At 40.2% G+C, this 24,324-nt stretch overlaps 1 protein-coding gene and 1 long non-coding RNA gene across 3 annotated transcripts in view; one reads left to right on the top strand and one right to left on the bottom strand.

The window, feature by feature from the left end:
- Positions 1–6,878: 6,878 nt before the first annotated feature.
- LOC150000702 (uncharacterized) lies at positions 6,879–23,070 on the bottom strand. 2 transcript variants are annotated; one of them, XR_016513305.1, is made up of 4 exons: positions 22,778–23,070; positions 18,847–18,975; positions 10,965–11,027; positions 6,879–7,070 (listed from the first exon to the last, which is right to left on the bottom strand). It is a non-coding gene; the product is annotated as an uncharacterized LOC150000702 (long non-coding RNA). The 2 variants fall into 2 exon arrangements; XR_016513304.1 differs by lacking the exon at positions 10,965–11,027 and having other exon boundaries at positions 6,880–7,070.
- The window catches only part of UBE2D2 (ubiquitin conjugating enzyme E2 D2), a 47,372-nt gene continuing 45,761 nt past the window's right edge, over positions 22,714–24,324 (top strand). The window contains exon 1 of the mRNA XM_090288202.1: positions 22,714–23,204. Coding sequence (XP_090144328.1) covers positions 23,181–23,204 — 24 coding nt within the window. The 5' untranslated portion in view covers positions 22,714–23,180. The remainder of the gene's footprint in view (positions 23,205–24,324) is intronic.

The following is a 24,324-nucleotide window of genomic DNA, read 5'->3' as shown; positions in this document are numbered from 1 at the left end:
TGGTTGGTACAAATAGACAGGGGGAATAATATAGGAAAGAGTGAAGTCACAGAACTTATATGCACGACCCATGGACATGAACTAAAGAGGGTGGCATTGCTGGAGGGAAGGGGGGTGCTGGGCAGAGGGGAGTAAAGCAGAAAAATATTGGAACTACTATAACAACATAATCAATAAAGTATACTTAAAAAATAAAAATAACATTGAGAGGCCTGTCCTTATAACAGAATCCTTGCTAGGCACCTTAGTTATTTCAAGATACATTTCTAGATGTGGACTTGCTGGGTCAAAGGGAACAAACTCACTTTTGACTGTGTTGCCAAAATACAATGGGCCTCTTCAGTGTCACATTTTAGGAGTCGAATTAGGAAATAAAGCTGCTGGGAGGTGAAGAGGGGCAGGAGGAGGAGAAGCTGGCCTGGGTTTAGAAAACCATGACCTAGACTACTTTGCTTTTCCTCAATATTTAATTTTAGGTAATTGTGCTAAATGATTTATAAGCATTATGTAATTTAATTCTCATCAAAGTAAGTATTATCTTTATTTCCAATTTATGGATGAGGACAGTGAGGCACAAAGGAGCTAAGTGATTTGGCTGAGGCCATAGAGCTAGCAGGTGGCAGAGTAAGAGTTCTGAAGAAACTAAGATTTTCCCCACCATCAACCCTGCTGGGTGGGCTGTCTGGATCTGATCCAAACTTGGTTACCCTGGGAAGGAAGAACTTGACAAAAGACAGTTGAAACTTCACATGCTCACCTCCCAACCTTCTCCAGGAGCTACATTTTGGCCAGGGCCAGCAGCTGACCTAGTGATGAGGGAGACTTCCAAAGAGCCTCTTCCCTCACTTGTGACCTTTGACCTTTAAGGAGGTTGGATAGCCCCAGCAAGGATGGAGAGGATAGCTGGATTGGGAGAGATTGGGGAGCTAATCCTTTGTGACTCCATGAAGGTCTTTAATAAGTGGAAGGACAATGAGTGATGAAAGGGATATTGAAAATCCCAGTGGGTGGCCTGGAGATGAGAGAGGAGAGAAAAATCAGGGGAAGCTGAAGTACCAGCCCAGGTAAGGACAGGTTTGGCAGCAGAGCTGTCCTGGAGGTAATGAGCACTTTGTTCAGAGTCCCAGAGCAGGCTTTCAGTCCCCAGCTTACACCTCGGCCCCATGCCCTTTTGTTGCCTTCTCACTTTGAATAGTTAAGGACCCTCAGCCTTCTTTTTCATGTCTGTAACAGTATCTTCCACCTAGAACAGTCATGAGGGGTTTGGTAACTGATAAGCACTCAAAAGAAGCTAGCTATTATTATGATCTAGTGTGAAGTCTTGGGTGTGGTAAGCATTCCAACAAGAAGCCATTGTTAGGCACTACATGGCCACCTCTGCGGGCTCAGCCTAGAAATCTCCACAGGGTGGTGGTGCTGGGGGGCATCAAAGGAGGCCTAAAGACCATGACCGTGAAAGCCCCTTAGGGGACTCCAAGTCTCCTTACCCTAACCAGGAAGGCCTTTATGATGATTATTAAGCACTAGGCAGGGGACCAATCCCAAACTTGGCTCATTCACCCTCACCCCCTCCATTTCTGGGTGGGGTCAATGGTCCCCCAGGGCCTTGGCAGGAGAAGTATAAAGATCTGGGTGAAAAGAGCCAAGAAAGCCACACACAGAAGTTGGGCCAGGTGCAAACATTCCCATCCTGCCTCCACGCCAAAAGACAGCACCTGGGCCTACAGAGATGGGTTCTGGGCAAAGAAAGAGTGGGAGGTGCCCACAGGAGCACTACCACGTGCTACCTTCCCTCCCCACAGTTAGACAAGCTGCATCTGAAACAAGGGAGAAAAAGGAAAAGCTTCAGAGGGCCTTAAAAATGACCCTCCCCTGACTACAGAACTCTCATGAATAAACGGAACTGACAGGAGGAGGTATTAAGATTAGCCTGCAAGAGGGATTTTGTGTATCTACTGACAGCAATGTTAAGTGAGCTGCTTCTAGAGAGGTCAGGAACCTTCTGCTGGCAATTTGTTAGAATAATGATACCTACTTGTTTACCTCGTGCTTGAGGAGGACCAAAGATTTGCTATCCCAAAGTGTGCTCTTTTGGAATATTGATGTTAAACTGGTTCTTAACAAAAGACTCAGAAAGAACCTTTGACCCTCCTCTTCCTGCCTAAAAAAAATTCTGATAGGAAACCCTGCATCAGGAAGGGAACTTTAGCATATGCACCTAATCATATATGAATTAGCACATATGTGACACAAGAAGAAATCTAGCAAAGACTGTTTTGCTCTGTGTCCCATCGTTTCTGGATGGCCCAGCAAGAATTTATTTACCATACATTTATTTGCTCTTTCTTCTACCTTAGAATTACCTACTCTCCTTTTGGAATCCCAGACTCCTCCCCTTTTTCTCCTTTGTCCAGACGGGCATAACGTCCTCATCTGCCCAATGTGTTTCAGGTCTCATATCTCATGACACCCCTGCGCATACATCCGTAATACACTTTGTACATTTTATCCTGTTAAACAGTTAATCTGTCTCTGTTAATTTGATTATTAGTCCAGCTAGAAGAACTTAAAAGGTAGAAGGAAAATTATTTTTTTATGTGCCCAAATGCTCTTCATATGTGCCTGCATCATTCCATTGGGTAAGTGCTATTATTACACCTTTTTAGATGAAGAAACTGCACTTAGAATTTGGCAAGCCACTTGCCCAGTGTTATTCAGCAAAATAAATGGCAGTGCCAAAACCTCCATCCATTGACCAACTCTGCCTCTTGGACATTAACCTTCAGAGAGGGGCTGGGTGGGCCCAATTAAGAGCCTCCCATAACGGCTCAAGGATTCTTGTGTTTAATTTGTATTCTGGCCATCTCCATAAAGCTGTCACTTAGCATTACAGGTGGATGTGGATGCTGTTAATCATTGATTACCATGGGTTGGGGGCTTCCCATGAATTACAAAAAGGGCTCAAAGGCCTCTCAGAGCAGAAGTCCTTAGTGTCCTCTCTTTAGAGCCAGAGGCCTTCTTCAAAAAAGGAGCACTGTGTGTGGGGTTCTCCCCCACAACAGCAGGAGTGAGGGTGACAGGAACTGCACAGGCATTGCCATTCGTCCTTAATCTAATAATTCTCATGTCTGGGAGTCCCAGGAGTCAACATCCCATTTTTACAAATGAAGAAACCCAGGTTCAGAAAGATACAAGTATAGGCATGCAAGTCTTTGAGCAAGAAATACAAGTAACCAAAAAGCATATGAAAAAGCGTATCTGACTTCATATTTGATGGAAATGTCTCTGGACATGGGGAAACAGTCTCATACACTGTTGGTGGAAGGTGTAAATCTTACAACCTCCTTAAGAAATGGTCTGGCAATATTTACTGATAATTTAAATTTGCATATCCTTTCAAGTGTACTAAAGATTAACCCCAAATTAAATATCTTTTAATAGGGGTCAGTTAAATACATTATGATACAATCCTCATTATGAAATTATAGTTCTTAAAAAGAAAGTATAGTGCCACATGTAACACTACCCTGTCTAAATTTCTGACCCATGGAACCCATGAGCATAATATAATAAATTGTTGTTTTATACCACCGCATTTGAGGGCACTTAGTTTCACAGTCACAGGAACCAGAACACTGCTCCATTAGCATGTGAGCTGTACAAGGGCTGCAACTTCACCTAGTTTACACCTTGGAGCTAACATGTGGGCCAGCACAAACTAGCTGCTCTGTGAGTATTTGTTGAGTGAAAGAATATATCACTCTCTTCATTCCCTATCATATAACTGACACAATTGGTCCTAAGGTGTTAAAGGCCGAAGATGACCTTTGCAGGGACCATTTACATGTTCGAAGGGAATTTTTGACCGCCAGAAGTAAACCTCAGGGTGAAGATTCAGGGGTTAGGTGAGAGTTTGGCTCACGAAGGGGACCACACACACACATACACACACACACACACACACACACACACACACACACCTTTCACTTCCTGTCTGGCTTTAGTGTCAGCAGCTGGCCAACCTGTTAGTGTGAAAGGCCTCAGTTCAGCCACCCATCCTCAGGTACCTGACAGTATGTGGAGTGACCTGGTGCTCCGAAAGGGCAATTTGATTGTAGGCTCTGGTCTGCAAGGTAATAAAGAGGTCTTTACGGAAAAGGGGAAGAGCTGGCACAGAACAGATATGTCAGATACTTGCCCTACAATTTTATACACACACACACACACACACACACACATACATACATACACCTTATGATGTCTGTCTGGAAAAAGTTTAGCCATTGTTAATATAATGAGAACAGTTAATACAAGATCAGTGTAACCTGGCAACCAAGGAGAGTAGACTGGAATGTACATGCATGAACAATGATGACTTCACTGTACTAGTCAGTGGAGATGATAGATGTGTATACTATGTGGCTGTTGCATTCAAAATGACTGAGCAAATAGATCAACAAATCTACATCAAATTTTGTGTTACATTTGAACATTCTTCCACAAAAACCATTCAGACGATTCAGAAGGCCACAGCTATGGGCAACTGGTGATTGGCAGCTTCATCATAACAATGCACCCACTCACGCATCATGTCTCCTGCAGAGTTTTTTGGCAAAACATCAAATCACCCAGGTGACTCAGCACTGCCTCCCCCCATAACCCAGATTTGGTGCCCTGCAACTTCTGATTTTTCCCAAAGCTAAAATCAACTTTGAAAGATTTCAGACCATTGATGAGATTCAGGAAAACATGACAGGGCAGCTGATGGCAATTGGAATTGTGTGAGGTCCCAAGGTTCCTACTTTGAAGGGGACTGAGGCTCATTGTCCTATGTATAATGTTTCTTGTACCTTGTATCTTCTTCAATAAATGTCTCTATTTTTCATATTACATGGCTGGATACCTATTGGACAGACATTATAGTGTGTGTGTATGTCTATATGTTTATATGTGTATATATATATGTTCACATTTTATGAATATATATACACATAGATATAATATATCCTCACCTGGGGATATGTTTATTGATTTTAGAGTGAGATGAAGGGAGAAAAAGAGAGAGAGAGGAGAGAGAGAGAGAGAGAAACATTGATTGTTTGCACCCTGATCAGGGATTGAACCCATAACCTAGGCATGTGCTCTGACTGGGAATAAAACCTGCAACCCTTTGGTACATGGGAAGATGCTCCAACCAACTGAGCCACTCAGCCAGGGCAGACAATTGCCCTAGAATTTTTGAAGCATGGATGCCGGTGCAGGGAAAGGGAGGCCACAATTGCTCTCCTGACTCTCAGGCTTTTGTGCACACTTTTCCTCTCCCTGGAAAGGCAGTCTTTGTTTACTAGGCCTGGTTACCTCTTACCTCTAATTCAGGTTTCAAATTAGATGTCTGCCCTTCCAAGGCTTATTCCACAGGATTATAATTTCCTATATATCATGGTGCCCCACTTGACCATAAGCACCTTTAGGTCAGTATTATTCATTGTATCCCAGACCCAAGCACAAAGCACATTTATTCAGTCATTTATTCATTCATTGAACAAATAATTATTGATCCATCACCCGATATGTGCCAGATATAGGGCAGGTGTTGAGTGCTCAGGAAGTACTTATTGAAAGAATGACAGAAAACGGAGGCACTCCTGATAAGATCACTCTCCATTTCCATAAGATGGTAGGAGTAAGAACCTCCACTCTATTTCTCAATGCTAAATATTCATTGGGGGATAGTCCTAGCCTCTGCACCTTCTTCTCCTTCTCAAGCACACTCAAAGCCAACATAGAACCTACATATCTATGCAGGAGAAATGAGAACAATTCCATGCAAAGAGTTGCTTATGAATATTCAATAGCAGTATTATTCACAATAACCAAAGAGTAGAAACGATCTTTGGGCTGATTATCAATCAACTGATAAATTCATAACAAAATGAAATGTTACTTAACAATAAAAAGGAAAAAAATGGAACAAAATATTGATGCATACTACAACACTGATGAACTTCAAAAACATTATGCTCAGTAAAAGAATCAAGACATGAACAAATATTATATGTTTTCATTTATATGAAATGTCCAGAAAAAGCAAATCTATAGAGAAAAAATATAGATTAGAGGTTACCTAGGACTGGGTGTGGGACTGAGTGACTGTAAATGGGATGATAAAAATATTCTAAAATTAATTTATGGTGACAGTTGCATAACTATAAATATGCAAAAAAAAATCATTGACTTGTATATTGAAATGAGTGAATTTGATGGCATTTAAGTTATGTTGCCATTAAACTTCCTTTAAAAAAGGAAGAACCCTGGCTGGTGTGACTCAGGGGACTGATTGCTAGCCTGCAAATCGAAAGATTGCTGGTTCGATTCCTGATGAGGGCACATGCCGGGGCTGCAGGCCAGGTCCCTGGTTGGGGGCACTAGAAAGGCAACTGATCGATCAATGTTTCTCTCCCTCTCTTTCTCCCTCCTTTCCCCTCTCTCTAAAAATAAATAAATAAAATCTTTTTTTAAAAAATTAAAAAGAAGAAAAGGATTGTGAATGACCAATATATTGTTGAAAGTATTGAAAAATAGTTAACCTCAAGGATTTTCCTAGAGAATAATCTCCCCATATACACAAAAATCTGAAACATGCACATCCTTTGACCCAGCACTTTCACTTCTAGTAATTTATTCTAAGGAAATAATTAACTGGGCAGGGACATTTGTACAAGAATATTTCCTGCAGTATTGTTTAGAATATTGAATATTTGGAAACAATCCAATGTACTGTTACAGGGAATTGATTAATAAATGTGTAAGGCTGTGAAGCTCTTAAAGAGCATAAAATTGGTCTCCATCTATTAACATGGAAATATGTTCATTGATAAGTATTTTTATTATTATGAAAATTTAAAACACATACAAAGGCATAATAAGCCCTCATACATCCATTCCTCAGCTTCAATAATTACTCTAATGGGAAGTCTTGTTTTATTTGTACCTCCACCTGCTTATTTCTTGTGTTACTTTGAAGCAAATCCAAGAGAGCATTTCATCTGTAAAAATTTCAGTATGTATCTCTGAAAGAGAAAGATTCTATTTTAAAAAAACATAATATGACACTTCTAAAATAGTAATAAATCTTTAAATATCCTCAAATATCTAATCAGTGTTCAAATTTTAAGTTGTATCATACATTTCATTTGTAACAGTTTGTTTGAATCAGAATACAAGTAGGGTCCATACATCATGGTTGATTGATATACTTCTTAAATATTTATCAGATTTAATCATATACAATTCACCCACTTAGAACAAGTTAATAGATTTTAGTGCATTTGCAGAGTTTTGCATCCATTACCACAATTTTAGAACACTTTCATCATCCTAAAAGTAACCCCCATCCTTTAATCATCACTTCCTTCAATTCCCTCATCCTTTATAGCTGCTTTTTTCTTTCTTTCTTTCTTTCTTTCTTTTCTTTCTTTCTTTCTTTCTTTCTTTCTTTCTTTCTTTCTTTCTTTCTTTCTTTCTTTCTTTCTTTCTTTCTTTCTTTCTTCCTTCCTTCCTTCCTTCCTTCCTTCCTTCCTTCCTTCCTTCCTTCCTTCCTTCCTTCCTTCCTTTCTTTCTTTCTTCCTTCCTTCCTTCCTTCCTTCCTTCCTTCCTTCCTTTCTCTCTCTCTCTCTCTCTCGCTCTCTCTCTCTCTCTCTCTCCCTCCCTCCCTCCCTCCCTCCCTCCCTTCCTTCCTTCCTTCCTTCCGTCCTTCCTTCCTTCCTTCCTTCCTTTCTCTCTCTCTCTCTCTCTCTCTCCCCCTCCCTCCCTCCCTTCCTTCCTTCCTTCCTTCCTTCCGTCCTTCCTTCCTTCCTTCCTTTCTTTTTCTCTTTCTTTCTTTCTTTCTTTCTTTCTTTCTTTCTTTCTTTCTTTCTTTCTTTCTTTCTTTCTTTCTTTCTTTCTCTCTTTCTCTCTTTCTTTCTTTCTTCTTTCTTTGATAGTATTGACTCCAAAGCCTCTTGGCCAAGAAGTCATAGTTTTTATTTCTATTTATTTTTAATTTTCATTTATTGATTTGAGAGAGAGAGAGAGGAAAGGGTGGAGAGAGAGAGAAACATTGATTTGTTGTTTCATTTATTTCTGCATTCACTGGTTGATTCTTGGATGTGCCCTGACCCAGGATCAAACCCACAAACTTGACATATTGAGACAATGCTCCAACCAACTGAGCTACCTGGCCAGGGCAAGTATACCTGCTTTCTGTCTCTATGAATTTGCCTACTCTCAACTTTTCATATAAATAAAATCATATAATATGTGGTCCTTTGTGACTGGCTTCTTTTACTGAGCATGTTTTCAAGGTTCATTCATGCTGTAGCATGTATCAATACTTCATTTTTTATGGCCAAATAATATTCCATTGTACAAATATATTCCATTTTATTTACCCATTCATCAGTTGATAAACATTTGAGTTGTCTCCTTTTCTTAAACTATTATGAATAATGCTGTTATGAACATTTTTGTACAAGTATTTGGTGTGGATTCTTAAGTATTTTTTAATTTATAAGTTTCCTCAATCTTAGCATGTGTGCATATGTGCATGTGTTTATGTGAGAGAGAGAACTTAACTACAACCTATTTGCTGAAGAAACTGTGTTGCTTGTCATGCAATTTCTCACAATGTGGATTTTGCTGGTTGCATATCCAAAGTGTGGTTTTGACGTGCTCTCTTTTGTATTTCTTGCTACTTCATATTTAGAAGTAGAGATCTGATGGCAAGACTGCTTCACAGTTGGTGTGGTCTACTGCTACCAGAAGACACATAGGGTCTGGCATTTATACTCCATGCCTCAATCAATTAATTCATCAGAGGTTGCAAAATGCTGATATTCTATCATCCCTTTAAAATATTATCTGGAATACTCTATAAAGAGAAAATTTCCCTCACCTACTATTTTGTTAACCAGTGGCATGATATAGTTTTGATAAAGAAAAACTCATTAGAGAACATCCATGTTCACAGCAGCACAATTCACAATAGCTGTAAGGTAAAAGCAACCCAAGTGTCCATCAAGAGATAAATGAATATTATTCAGCCTTAAAAAGGTAGGGAATTCTGACACATCTACAACATGGCTGAATCTTGAGGACATTAAGTTATGTGGAATATGTTGGTCACAAAAAGATAAATACTGTATTTCCACTTATTTGAGCTATCTAAAGAGTCAAATTCATAGAGACAGAAGTAAAATGGTGGTTGTTAGGGGCTGGGGTAGAGGGATTGGGGAGTTATTGTTTAATGGGTACCAAGTTTCAGCTTTGTAAATGAAAAATGTTCTGTGGATGGATGGTGATAATAGTTATACAACAACATACTTAATGCCACTGAACTAAACACTTAAAAATGGTTAAAATGGCAAATTTTTTAATGTATATTTTACCACAATTTGAAACATTTTAAAAGTACCTTACAGAGTGCAATACTACACAGTAAAAAACAAATGTTGATGCACACAACTTGGATGGATCTCAAGGGCATTATGCAGAGTGAGAAAAGCCATTCTCAAAATGTCACATACTGTATAATTCCATTTACATAGCATTCTCATCTTAAAACTATGGAGATGGAAAATAGATTAGTAATTGCCAAAGGGTAGCGATTCTGGGGTGGAGATGTGGTAGATGTGACTATAAAAAGGTACCATGAAGGAAATCTTTGTGGCAATGGAATAGTTCTGCATCTTGATTGTGGTGATGGTTACAAGAATCTGCACATGTGATAAAATGACATTAAATTATATACACACATTGTACCAACATCAGTTTCCTGGTTTTGATATTGTACTATAATTATATGAGGCAACCACTGGGGGGAAACTGATGAAGGACACAATGGAACTTTTTGTACAATTTTTGCTGCTTCCTGTGAATCTATAAATATTTTAAAAATAAGTCTTAGAACAGCACAGTCATAGAAACTTGTATGTAGTAAGAGTCCACACATATAAAAATTAAAATAGCAGTTATTACTTATTATGCTTATTTTATATTTGAGAAAACTGATGTCCAGGTTAACCATTGTAAAAGTCTTCCTGTATTTTTATTTTTAATATTTTATTTATTTTTAGAGAGAGGGGAAGAGAGGGAGAGAGACATCGATGTGAGAGCGAAATATGGATCTGTTGCCTCTGGTACCCCTTTGGGAACCAAACCCAGGCAAGTGCCCTGACCTGGAATTGAACTGACCTGTCCCTTTCCAGAATGATGCCCAACCAACTGAGCCACACTGGTCAGGGCTCATCCTGTATTCTTAACCGTTATGTCATACCATGTGCATCATGTGGATATTTATATATGCAATATTCACATTAACAAGTTTGGAAGGACACATATAATTTGTTATGGTGGTTATTCCCGGAAAGTAAGAATAAAGGAGGGGAGCTTGAATTTTCAGCTCTATTGGTTTCTGTATTGTTTGTCTCATTTAAAACAAACAACATTCTGTTATAATCAGAGTAAAAATATTTTAAGTATTTTTCATTTGAGGAGGGAGGGGAAGGTAAAGCTAGCGAAGCACGCCCTCCTCCGTGCCCTAATGACTGGCAACACCCCCGACGGGGCCCAGCCAAAAGCTGTAGATGTAGAGAGGGGCGGGACGGTAGAGGCTGCTTTCTCTCCCTAGACTGACGCTTCTCAAAGCGAGCCCAGCCTCTTAGGTCACCCGTGCCTGTTTCCCATTGGTTCACTTTTACTGGAACGAGAACCTTTCCCAAGGAACGCTTCTAGGGCATCGGTAAAAATAGATGTTTAAAAAGTGATAAAGTTCACGAGGAGCTTCGCCAACAATCCTAATTGCAGTGGAAACGTTACATGGTCGTGAGACGTAGCATTCAGGTTCGTCTGTTTTCTTGCTTTAATGAGATTGACTTCACCCAAAAGTTTTATTTTCTTAATGTAAATTAGAAGGAAATCAGTAATACCATGATCCGGACTGGACACAATTTGCCTGAACCATTTGGATGTTCTCGGTTCATCTTCTTTATCTATGAAGAGGAAGGGAAGACAGCAGAATGCCCTTGAAATCAATGGGGTGACCTAGGGAACTCCACAGAAGACAAATAATACATTTATAGCCTTACGTGTTTATTAACCAACTCCCTGTTAGAGTATATATTTTTTTCTATTTCTTTTTTGCTATAACAAAAAGTAATATTTTTAAATAATAAAAGCAAATTATGCTTATTATTTTACAGTGTAATACTGTGGAAGTATGTAAAGCAAAATGTGAAAGACCCTTCCCTCACTTTCCCCATGCATTCCCCAGGGGTAACTAAGTAGCCTATTAGAAATTTAGTCTTCATCTGTCTAGATCTTTTTGTATGCACATTCTAATACATATACCCACACAGTCAACACACAACTGAATTTCATGAAGATAAAAAAATGCTTTTATTGAGATGTAACAGAATAAATTGTGCAACTCTTAAGTGTACAGCTTCATATATATGTAGTATATATTTTATATGAAAAATATACAAGGTCTGTCCAGAAGATATCCAGCTATGTAATGTGAAAAATAGAGACATTTACTGAAGAAGATACAAGATACAAGAAACATTGTACATAGCACAATGACGTTTCAGTCCCCTTCAAAGTAGGCACCTTGGGACCTCACACAGTTCTCCCAGTCACCATCAGCAGCACCATTCATCGTATTTTCCTGAATCTCATCGATGGTCTGAAATCTCTTCCCTTTCAAAGTTGATTTTAGTTTTGAGAAAAGCCAGAAGTCACAGGGCACCAAATCTGGGTTATGGGGGAGGGGGCTGAGTCACCTGGGTGATCTGATGTCTTGCCAAAAAACTGCAGGAGATGTGATGCATTAGTGGGCACATTGTCGTGATGAAACTGCCAATCGCCAGTTGCCCTATCTGTGGCCTTCTGAATCATCTGAATAGTTTCCACAGAGGAATGTTCAAGCTTAATGCAAAAATAAATAAATAAATAAATAAATAAATAATTTTTTTTGCCTAAATGTTTTTATTTGAAACAAATAGAGGCACCAAACAAGCGCTTATTTTCCCCACTCCAGATTAAAACAGAGCACAATAGGGGCAAACATCATTTGGCAGGACGGGTCCAATGTGTGAACATCCTTCTACTCACTGTGGTAACTTTACTCAGAAGCAGCCATTCTTACCCAAAATATTACCCCCACAGTACTAACATCAAACAAAAGGAAGTGGTCTTAATTCAACGTGTGGGGTAGTATGTTCTATAAAAGCCAAAAGGTGGAAGAAGCACAAACACAACCTATTCTTTAAAAACACTAAAAAAACTAAGTAGAATTTTCCATCCCCCCTTTCTCCTGTAATAAAAAAATAGTGTTGGGGTATAAAGCCCAGATCTGGCTTTTATCTGGCCTATTTACAAAGTGTTCCCCCATATGACTTGCATCATTAGGGTTATGGATAATAGTCCATTCACTATGAAGAGATGTATCTACTCCTTCTTCCTCTTCTTGCCTTCATGCTCATGTTCCCTGGGGCAGCTGCTATCTGAGGGTCTTTTAGAGCCACTGTGCTATTTGGCTTCTTCTAAAAACTTGTCCAAACCAAAAGGATCTTTCTCAAACTGAATTGGTCCTTCTCGACCTCTTTGCCTACTGTGGTCTGAACCAGAAAACTCCTTATCGCAAACAAATCTGTTGGTCTTTATTCTGGCTTTGGGTCATCACCATATATATCCTTATCCAGATTTTTACTGGGCCTGTAAATATTCTGGGCCATATCTTTACCACCTCTTCAGGCTTGATCATAAATATTATAAGTTTCATCTTCTCCACCTGCAAAGCCACTGTCAATACCCTTAGGTTGATTCAACTCTATGATATGTTCATTTTCTTTTCCCTGAGGATTGCTACTCATATCAGTACTTAAGATACATTATTTCTATTGTGCATAATGCAAAATTTGACACAGGTTCATTGCTCTACTCAGTCATTTTTTAAAAAATATTTTATTTATTTATTTTTAGAGAGAGGAGAAGGAAGGGAGAAAAGAGAGGGAGAGAAACATCAATGTGTGGCTGCCTCTTGCACACCCCCAACTGGGGACCTGGCTTGCAACCCAGGCATGTGCCCTGACTGGGAATTGAACCAGCGACCTTTTGGTTTGCGGGCCAGCACTCAATCCACTGAGCCGCACTAGCCAGGGCTCACTCAGTCATTTTGAATGCAACTGCCACACACTAGATATGCTCACTCAATGGCATCTACTGCTCCCAATGACTAGTACAGTGAAGTTGTCATTGTTCAGACATGCACATTCCAGTTCACTCTCCTTGACTGCCAGGTTACATCAATGTCACGCAAACCGATCTTGTTATATTAATAATGACTGGACAGACCTTGTGTAGATATACACAACTGTCAAAACTCATGGAACTGAACATTTAAAATTTTGTGTATTTTATTTGTAAATTGTATTGTAAAACATAAAAATGTCCCCAGACATTCCAATCTCTTTAAGATAGTACCACCACGTGAGACTATTAGAGGTTGTTAGAGGCTAATGTAGTTCCTTAGAAAACCAGGCTTTGTGAGTTTGAAGTAGCTCTTTTGTTTTCATGTGGTCAAAAATCAGAACAGTTGTTTACCAAAGGAATGGTAGTATTCAATTTTACATTCTTTTTGTCCAGCTGTCTCTCTTGTTATATACAATTTGGAGTGTGTTCTGCCTACCATCGTGTATTCTGTTTTGGGGTCCTGGTTCCATATCCATGCGCTACTTCATAGAAATTGCTGAGTAAAGAAATGACACTAGCTTTGCCACCCTACTCCTAACACTTTCTTATGTTTGTTGGCAGCCTGATTTTATCCTAAAGTCATTTGCAGGAAGCTTTCCTTGCCAGTCACCTGGATTAGGTTAGGTGCCTTTAGATTAGGGTCCTGCCATCAGAGAGTGATCACATTTTATTGTAATGATTGCACAAATGTCTCATTCAGTAGTGTCAATTTCTGGAGAGGAGGGATGTTGTGTCTTTTGTTTCTCCTTTTAATTCCCAATATCTGACATATCAAAGATACTCATTGAATGAATTCATAAGTGGTTGAATAATGAGCAGTTCAGGAAAACCTTTATATTCACAAATTGTTGGATAAGACAGAAGCTTCCTTAAAAAACAAGTAAACAAACAAAACCACTTCATGGTATTTCAAGACTTTATGTCACAGAACTACAGTCTAAATCCAGTGTAGAAGGGTTAAAAACCTAGTAGAAAGGAGAATATTATTTTCTACTCTGTCTTTGGAGAAGATATTGTACAAATGTGGACTTCCTCCTAGTGAAATAATTGCAAATGAGAAGGAGATGTTTGTGCACCACTGTACTTCTTCCCTTACTGAAGTCAGTAGTACTGAGGTGAGACCTGAATGAAAGAAGGGAACAAGTCATGTATTGTGTTGACCAAAAAGTTAGTTTAGTTTTTTCTGTAAAATAAAAGACATTTTTCATTTTCACCAGTAACTTTATTGATTTGGGTATTTTATGTATGTCAGTTATCTCCTGCATGGTATAACATTGACTGTGTTCTCAATTAATGTCTTGATTTGATCGCTGTCAACTTCAACTGGTCTACCTGACCGTGGAGCATTGTCCATCAAGAAATCTCCAGCACAAAACTTTGCAAACCACTTTTGACATGTTCAATCAGTCATAGCACCTTCTCCATACCCTGCACAAAGCTTTTATTGCATTTCAGTTGTGTTTTTATCTTTCTTGAAATAATAAAGCATAAAGGCCAGAAGTGTTGCGTATTTTCTTCCATCTTCAATATTAAAATGGCTACACAAAAATTCACCAATTTTGATTTTTTTTAAATGCAAGCTGATATGACAGCTATCACAATGCAATTTAACACAGTTGTTTCGCTGAGGTTAAAGACAACTAAGCACTACTAGGAAAAAAACAGAATGAACTCTAGGCCAATTGAGTAGTTACCATAATCTGGAGTTGATATGTGTCTGGTGAACCTAGCTGTGTCACAGAAAGTCATCTGCCTCTTTCCTCAGTATAGTAGGTGGAGTAAATTGGTGCCTTATAGGCTCTGTAAACAAGTTAACAAGTTACAGCCCTGGTTAAAACATTGGTTATAATACATGGAGTACATACAGGCAATAGCAAGGATATTTGATCTCTATAACTGGGGTTTGTTCATTCCACTAATATATGAGAATCTACTCTGTGCTGTAGAGAAGGAAAACTCTGACTCCAAAAAACCTCCGCTGCCTTGCGGCATACCTCTTCAGGGGAAAGGCTAAGGGAGTAAACCCCGACAGAAAATCCGGAGCCGGAGTCCCTAAGGCGGTTTGACGTTGTAGTCAACACCGGCAACTCCTGCGGCGCACCTGAAGCCAAGCTGTATTGACTCCGTCTTTCCCTTGGACCCTTCAGCTGCGAAGAGAGGGGGGGTCTGCTGCATGGGCAATAGCAGACCCTCCATATCACCCTGCCCAGGCTCTGTAGCTTCAGCTTCACTGGAGAGGACACTCCAGCGTCATCGCAAGATGTCGATTCAACACGGGAGGAGACAGATACCGTGTCACTCCCGAGTCGGACTGCACAGCCATTCTCGGCGGTGCAGATAGACTCTTAAGAAGCTACACCATCGTCTCTTGAGGCTCTGTAGCTTCAGCTTCACTGGAGAGGACACTCCAGCGTCATCGCAAGATGTCGATTCAACACGGGAGGAGACAGATACCGTGTCACTCCCGAGTCGGACTGCACAACCATTCTCGGTGGTGCAGATAGACTCTTAAGAAGCTACACCATCGTCTCTCGAGACGGACGGCTGCCGATGATGATGGGTACTGAGAAGTAATGTGATAAGTGATATTTTGGTTTAACATTGGGGCTTTGCAGTCAGTGGGTTTGAGCCCTATTCTGCTATGTATAGTATGAAATTTGCATAAGTTACTTGACCTCTTAAAACTCTGTTTTTCTCATTATTAAAACAGGGGTAATGTTAGCATCTTCATAGGATAGTGAGATTAACAAATGGTACGTTAAAAGTTCATGGCCTGAAGGAAGTACTCATCAAATATTAGCTATGATGATGATGGTGATATTTTTCTATTATAAAAGACTGGTCCCAGCAAACTGTTTGCCCTTGAAAGACATCTACAACATCAGTTCCTGTGTAGCTGGGATTGGTGTTTTGTTTTGGAATTTGCAGAGTCCTCCACCACTACTCTTTCCCGTGGACCTTGTGGCTGGGATAAGAGTGCCTCAGCAAAGGGGCAGCTCACTTACTGCAGGCTCAGCCCACACACCAGGTGGCAGAAATCTTGGGGGCTTTCAGCCTGGAAAGCAAACAGCCTGGCCATTCAATCTAAAGATAGTTCCCCAACCTCCCTCTAGATCCTGGAGAGGAGGTGGGAAGACAAGAAACACTTGAGTGGAAGGCTGTGCATATACAAGTTGTTCACCAGATCTATTACTATTATTTGGTATTATTCAAAGGGAAAGTTTAAACAATTTAAAAATGTGACTCTGTTAGTTATTAACCTTGCTGCTTAAATAAAGGATATACCTATCTGTAAAAGTGGCAAAGGATGTAGACAAGTCATATATTTATCGTGTGTGTGGTGGGGGTGTGGAATTTTTAAAGACAAGAATAGAAAAGGAGCCCTGGTCAGGTAGCTCATCTGGTTAGAGCATTGCCCCAATATGCCAAGGTTGTGAATTTGATCCCAGGTCAGCATACATACAAGAATCAACCAGTGAATGCATACATAAGTGGAACAACAAATCAACGTTTCTACCTCTCCCTTCCTCTCTCTCTCTCTTTAAAAACTTAGTTAAAAAAGAAAGAAAGAAAAAAAGAACAGAAAAGGACCTTAATTCCCAGAGGAGTAGAGGACCTTTGGAGAGAAGGGAGGGATGTTGCTCTGCCGGGAAAAAGGCAGGGTCTGTCTAAGGACAATATGGCAGATGAGGTGGCAGAGCAGTGTAGAAAGGAAAGTCCCTATTTCTGATGAGTTGGTGGTTCTCACAGTCTATTGCTTAAAAAGGCCCAGCCTCTTCACTACTGGGAAAGATATAAGGACCTAGAATTTAAAATCCAATGGCTTCAGCAGCAAACAAGATATATAGTATAACACTAATTGTGTTGTCAATAGTGTATAGAGACTACACGATATAAATTATATATATGGCATATGCATAGAACAACATCTGTATTTGGTGGCTGAGTTGCTTTCTAAACCATACATTTCTGAAATGTTGAATATTTTATACTGAATATGTATTATTTTCTTTTTTTAAAGGAACACACTATTTTTTAAAATACTTTTTTAAAAGATTTTATTTATTTTTAGAGAGAGGGGACAGGAGGGAGAAAGGGGAAGAGAAACATCAATGTGTGAGAGGAACAGCCATCAGTTGCCCCTCCCACACCCCCAACTCGAGACCTGGCCAACAACTCAGGCATGTGCCCTGATCAGGACTCGAATCGGTGACCTTTAAGTTTGCAGGCGGCACTCAATCCACTGAGCCACACCAACCAGAGCTATTATTTTCATATAAATAAAAAATAAAACTTTAATGTTTTAAAATCCAATTACATGTAATAGCAAAAAACTGGACACAGTCTAACTACTCATCAATTGGGAAAGAACAGAGGGTACTGCAATTCATACTGCTGAATACTATGCCATCATGAAAAGAATGGGTTAGATCCACATGTACTACTGTGGAAGTACTACCACAATGTTATTGAAGTTTAAAAAAAGAAGAAACTGTATACCTGAAACTAATATAATATTGTATGTCAACTGTAATTTAAAAATAAAAAATATTTAAAAACAAACAGACAAACAAACAACTGCAAGCCCAGGCCCGATAGTTCAGTTGTTTAGAATGTTGTCCTGATACACCAAGGTTGTGGGTTCGGTCTCTGGTCAGGGCAAATACAAGAATCAACCAATGAATGCATCAATGAGCAGAACAATAAATCCACGTCTCTCTCTCTCTCTCCCCCTTTCCTCTCTCTCTCTAAAGTCAATAATAAAATTTTTTAAAAAATTTAAAGCAACTGCAGTGAAATGTGTTTGATATAATTCTATTTTTGTGGGTTAAAAAAAGTCTCGTTTTACTTTCCTCCCTCAAATGAAAAATTTAAAAATATTTTTACTCTGATTATAAAAGGAGTATGTTTGTTGTAAATGAGTCAAACAATACAGTAACCTATAGAGCTGAAAATTTGAGCTCCCTTCCTTAATTTTGACTTCCCAGGAATAGCCACCAAAATAAATGATGTGTATGCCCCCAAACTTTTTAATGTAAATATTATATATATAAATATCCATACAATACATATGGTATGACATAGCACTTAAGAATACAAGATGACTTTCACAATCAACACTTAACCTGGACATCAGTTTTCTTAAATATAAAATGAGGATAATAAGTAATAACTGCTATTTTAATTTTTTTACATATATGGACTCTTACTGCATAGAATTTCTATGAATGTACTGTTTTAAAGTTTATTTTTAAAAATATTTATAGATTCACAGGAAGCAGCAAGAATTGTACAGAAATTTCTGCTGTGCCTTCATATATCAGATATATAGATATCTGTGTAACATCCACCCAAAACAATATAGAAACCATTTTCATTATCCTTGAAAATTTCCTTGATCCCTTTCTGGACAAATGATCTCCCCAACAACAGCAACCACTTCAAACACTAACAATTAGTTTTGTGCATTTCTGGATTTCATAGAAATGGAACTGTACAGTTCTTATTCTTTTGTGTCTTTCTTCTTTTGCTTAACGTAATTGTTTTGAGACTCACCCATGTTGCCGAATGTATCAATAGTTCATCCTTTGTTGTTGTTGTTGTAGAATTCCATCATATGAATATATCATAATTTGTTATCCCATTCTTCTGTGGGTGGACATCTGGACTGTCTCCACTTTGGAGCTGTATATGAACAAGGATGTTATAAACATTTGTGTACAAGTCATTTTGTGGAGATGTTTTCAATTTTCTTAAGTACATAAGAGAAGAATTGCTGGGTCATATGGTAGGTATATGTTTAATGTTATAAGAAATTACCAGTTTTTCACACTGCTATGCCATTTCACATTCTCACCTGGAACGTATGAGAATTACAACTGCTGTACTTACTTGCTCTCACTTATTGTTGTTAATGTCTTTTATTTTAGCCATTCCAATAAGTATATAATTTTAATCTGCATTTCCCTGTTGCCTAACAAATTCCAAAGTATTTGAAAATAACCCTTGGTCAAAGAATAAATCACAGGGGGGATATGACTATTTTAAACTGAATGAAAATTAAAACATAAAATTGTGGGATGTAGCAAATGCAGTGTGCTTTTAATGCTTTACTAGTAAGTGCTTATATTAGAAAATAGGAAAAGTGTAAAACTGGTGATCTAATCTCCTACTCTAAGAGGCTAAAAAAAGAATGAATTATATCCAAAAAGTAAAAGAGAGAAAATAATAAAAATAAGAACAGAAATAAATAAAATAGAAAATGGATGGAGAAAATATGAGGTCAAAATTTGGTTCCTTGGAAGGTTAATAAAATTGATAAATCTCTAAAGATTTATCAAGGAAAAAATAGAGGAAACACAAATAATCAATATTGGACATAGAAAAAGGACATCATTATGGATGTTACAGATGGTAAGAAAAAAATAATAAGCTATTATGAGTAACTTTATTCTAATAAATTGTACAACTTAAATGAAATGGACAAATTATTTTAAAAACACAAATTATCACAATGAACACAGGAAGCAAAAAGAAAAATCTAAATATCCCATATTTATTAAAGAAATTGAACTTATTATCTAACACTTTCCACAAAGAAAACTCTAGCCCTGACCTGTGTGGCAAGTCGGTTGTGTGTCTTCCCTCAAAGTGAAAGATCACTGGTTGGATCCTAGGTCGGGGCACATGCCTGAGTTGAAATTTCAGTCCCTGGTAGGGGCATGCTCAAGAGGCAACCAATTGCTGTTTCTCTCTCACATCAGTGTTCTCTCCCTCTTTTCCTTCCTCCCTTCCCCTCTCTCTAAAAAGCAAAAAAAAAAAAAAAAAAAAAAGTTAAAATAATGAATTGAACATATTTGGTGTCATGCAGAACAAAAAGAAAACTCCAGGGCCAGATGTCTTCACTGGTGAACTCTACCACATATTTAAGGAAGAAAAAATTAATCATACACAAAATCTTTCAGAGCACAGAGGAGGAAATACTTCCCATTTTATTATTACTTTATTTAAAATCCTCACTTGAGAATATATTTATTGATTTTAGAGAGACACGAAGGGAGAGAGAGAAACATCGATGTGAGAGAGAAACACCAATTGGTTGTCTCTCATACTGCTCCCCAACTGGGGAATCAAACTTGTAGCCTAGGTATGTGCCTTGATTGGGAATTGAACCCTCAATCTTCTGGTGTATGGGACGACACTCCAACCAACTGAGCCACCCAGCTAGGGCCTTTCCAACTTATTTTATGAGGCCAGAATAACCTTGACATAAAAATTTGATAAAGATATTACAGAAAATTATAAACTGATATCCTTCATGAACATAGATGCAAAAATCTGATCACTCTTTGATACAGCAATTATTGTTTCTGGAGTTTACCCTAAAAAAGAACTCTTGAAGTTGTACAAAAATTAACTACAGGGTATCCACTATAGTAATATTTTTAATAGTAAGAATTGGAAACAAATGTACCCAAAATGTGACCAGTTAAATAAATATGGTACATTTACATGATAGAACATGTAGTTATTAAAATATGATAGAAATGTGCATTGAAAAAGAAAAAGTCACTATACATTTTTTATTTTAAAAGTAGATCCCAGGGCCCTGGCTGGGTTGCTCAGTTGGTGAGAGCATCCTCCCAATACCCCAAGGTTGTAGGTTCAGGCACATACAAGAATCAACTATTAAATGCATAAATAAGTGCAATGACAAACTGATGTTTCTCTCTCTCAAATCAATTACAAAAAAATTCTCAGCATCAAGCCACCATAGATTTAGGGGGGAAAAAGGAAGTAGATTCCAAAGATTACAGGTCCTTTCACCCATCTGCCAAAATGAGGAGATGGATGTGTTACCTTGACTGTAGTAAATCATTTCACTGTTTATCAAATCATCATGCTGTACACCTTTAATGTATATAATTTTTATTTTAAAATAAAGGTAGATTACCAAATAGTATTATGGTATGATGTTTTTCAAAGAAAAATATGCATATTTATATGTTAGGAAAAAAGACTGGAAGGACATAAACCAAACGTCAAAAATTATCATTGGATGATGAGAGCGTGGTTGACTTTTACTTACTTCATTTTGCTTATCTGTGTTTCTTGCACAAATATATAATTCTTTTCTAATACAAATTGTTGAAGAAAAATTTAAAATATGACCAATGGGCATTTTTGCACTTCTCCCCTCACACTTATCAGGAAGAAGAGTTGGGGCTGTGTAATGTTCCTTTTTACCTCTAACCTTCAACACACCCACCCTGGAGGGCTGGATATAGTTTTTCCTTCCTCTGACTGACTGACTCCACAGTGGCCCTACCTATTGGACTAACTTTCTCAGGTGAGGCAGTATAAATTTTGTTAATTACCCTACTGAGTGACTTTTGGCAAGATTTGTCTTAGGGGCTCCAGTTTATCCTCTTTAAATTCATAAGTTAGAATCAATGATCTTCAAGGTCCCTTCCAGATAGAGGAGAAAACACAAAACCTAGGGGTGCACTTCATAATGTGGGCATTACCTCCCAGGAGAATATTATTCACTAATGTCCCGTGTGAGTGTCTCCAGCCAGATAGTAAGCGCCTCCCAGCCCAGACCTGGCCTTATATCTCACTGATCTTGGTTCAGGGCTTGTCACAGAGTAGTTAGTTGGTAAATTAGCTTTTTGCATCCAGTTCCTAAAAAACAATTTCAGAATAGGTTTTCTAGGCTTGCTCCCGATGTTGAGCTGAACCACAAGATTGGTGTTAAGTATTGGAGCACACATTGAGCAAATCGCCCCACCCCGAAGTAATTGGTATAGTGCTTGTAACAGTTCACCTAGCAGAGTGAGGTCTGGGCACTTTAACCACTGCCGTGACCGTGACCGAGAGACACTCAAACTGTCATCCAGCTGAGGCCTTGATGGGAAAAGCCATCTCATGGCTGCCTTCGTTATGCGAAGGAACACATTCCCCATAGGTGCTTAGGCTATTAGCACGCGGCTTCAGGAAAGGGATCTGGGGAGTCCCAGCTTTGCCAAGGTGGAGCTGTGTGACCTTGGACAAGTCCCTTTCTCCTTCAGGAACATTACAGTAGGCCTAAATGCCTCCCCCCGGATCGGTCTATCCTATGGGGACGGTCGAGTGACCTAGAAAACATTCCCCTTTAAGCGTTTATTGACCTCCGATGACACTAGCGTAGGGGACCAGAAGCAAGGAACTCAACGGTCGCTGCACGAGAGCATCCACTACTCGCGCCACGGCTCTCGCGAGATGTCCTCACTGAGCTTCGCGGCGTTATCCTTTCCGCGACCGCGCGTAAGGTATCACTAGGAGCGGCTCGTATCCTTCCGCCGCCTACGCTGCCCAGCCCTCCTTCCCATGGTCCGCCAATCCCCGCGCATCCCGACCTGCCCCTCGGCCTGGGCCCACCCTGTGCTCGGACGGCCCCACCCCGGTGGCGCCGCCCGCCCATCCGCCCGCGAGTCCTTCGGTCCACCTGCACCAAGCAGTCCGTCCCTCCAGCTGCCTGACTGAGAGGCGCCAGCCCAGCCTGAGGCCTGGGCTCTTGCTCCTCGGCGGAGGGATTCGCGACGACTAAGGAGGCGGTGCTGAACTAAAGAGGAAGAGGTCCCTACCGCGGCGGCGGCGGCGGCGGCGGCTGCTTGGACAGCAACGCATAAAGGGGCCGCCGCCGGGTGATGCGGTGACCGCTGCGGTAGGCTCAGGAGCCCAGTGGGCCACGGCCCTCAGTAGGTCCCGCTGGACGCACGCTTCCGAGCTCTCCATCTTCTCCGGTCGACCCCGTGATCACTGAGGCGGCCTCGCGCCCCCTCGCCCCGGTCCCGTCCCTCCCCTGTCCCCGTCCCCGCCCCGGGGACTGCCGATACCCGCCTCCCACGATGGCTCTAAAGAGAATCCACAAGGTAAGCTGCCGGAGGTCGGCTGTGGGTTCGGGCCGCTGGGCGGGCCAGCTGAGCAGGCTGCGGCCTGCACTTCCCGCCGTCGCCTCCACCGGGCTTGCGGCCTCTTCGGACACAGCTACGGACGATGTCCTCGCCGGGTGGCCTTCACTCCACTCCTAGTGATGGCGCCGGTGGAGGCCCCGGCGCAGCCCGCGCCTAGGCCCGAGGTGCGCTCGTCCGCTCGGCGTTCCTCCGCGGCCTCCTTCCTGGTCCCTGCGTGGTGTGGCGTCCCAGGGTCTCTCCCCGGCCTGGGACTGCTGCGCTAGTGGGCCATTGTCCCGTCCTGCCGAGAGTGGGGGCCGGGGCATTGGGCGGCTGCTTCGACAGAAGTCGAAAGGGCTCGCCGGCTCTTTTGCACCTTCTCCACCCCACCACCCCCTTCCCTGCTCCTACAGAACCGCCTGCGTACCCTTATCTCAGACTGACGGAGGACCCCTTTTTGTCCTATTCCTAAGTATTTCTTGAGTTCAGTCACCTCCTGGCGGCCGCACACTTCGGCCCACTCTACTTGTCCAGAAACTGTTAAGAATAGGAAGTTCAGAAGGAAAGAAACCTATGAGTCTTGAGAGAGTAAGGAAGAAAAGGGAGAAGCATTTTATTCCTTGAGGTTGCCAAATGTAGTCAGAAACTAACCTTCATTTTTACCGGAATGAATCTAATAGAAAAGCTGTTAAATTGGCAAGGGTAGAGGTAGAAATCTGACTATTGAAAACCACTGGAGAAATTGTACAATTTCCTTTTACAGCTTAAATAAGGTGGTATGTAAAGGGAGACCCTTTTAATATAGAAGGGATTTTGTTAGATTTTTCCATTAGAAAGGACTTCTTTGCCTTTATGACAAAGGGTTATTCATTTAGTCATTTATACGGAGGTTTTCCTAATACTGTGTATAGAATACAGGCTTGTCTTAAAATTTAGGGATCCGCCCCCAATATTGTAACTTTCTAGTGCCTTTCACTATAGTTGTTGGTTTTTTGTTTTTTTGAAGTGGGGAAGTGCCACCGGTGATATTTGTTTAGTATTTCACTTGGTTGTATTAAACCTAGCCTTTTAGAGGTAGATGCTGGGATTATCTATCTGT

Source organism: Furipterus horrens, unplaced genomic scaffold, assembly GCF_987537825.1.
Source record: "Furipterus horrens unplaced genomic scaffold, mFurHor1.1.pri manual_scaffold_10, whole genome shotgun sequence".
Taxonomy (NCBI): Eukaryota; Metazoa; Chordata; class Mammalia; order Chiroptera; family Furipteridae; genus Furipterus; species Furipterus horrens.
Note: the sequence above shows the minus strand (reverse complement) of the source record. Positions and strands in the feature narration are given on the sequence as shown.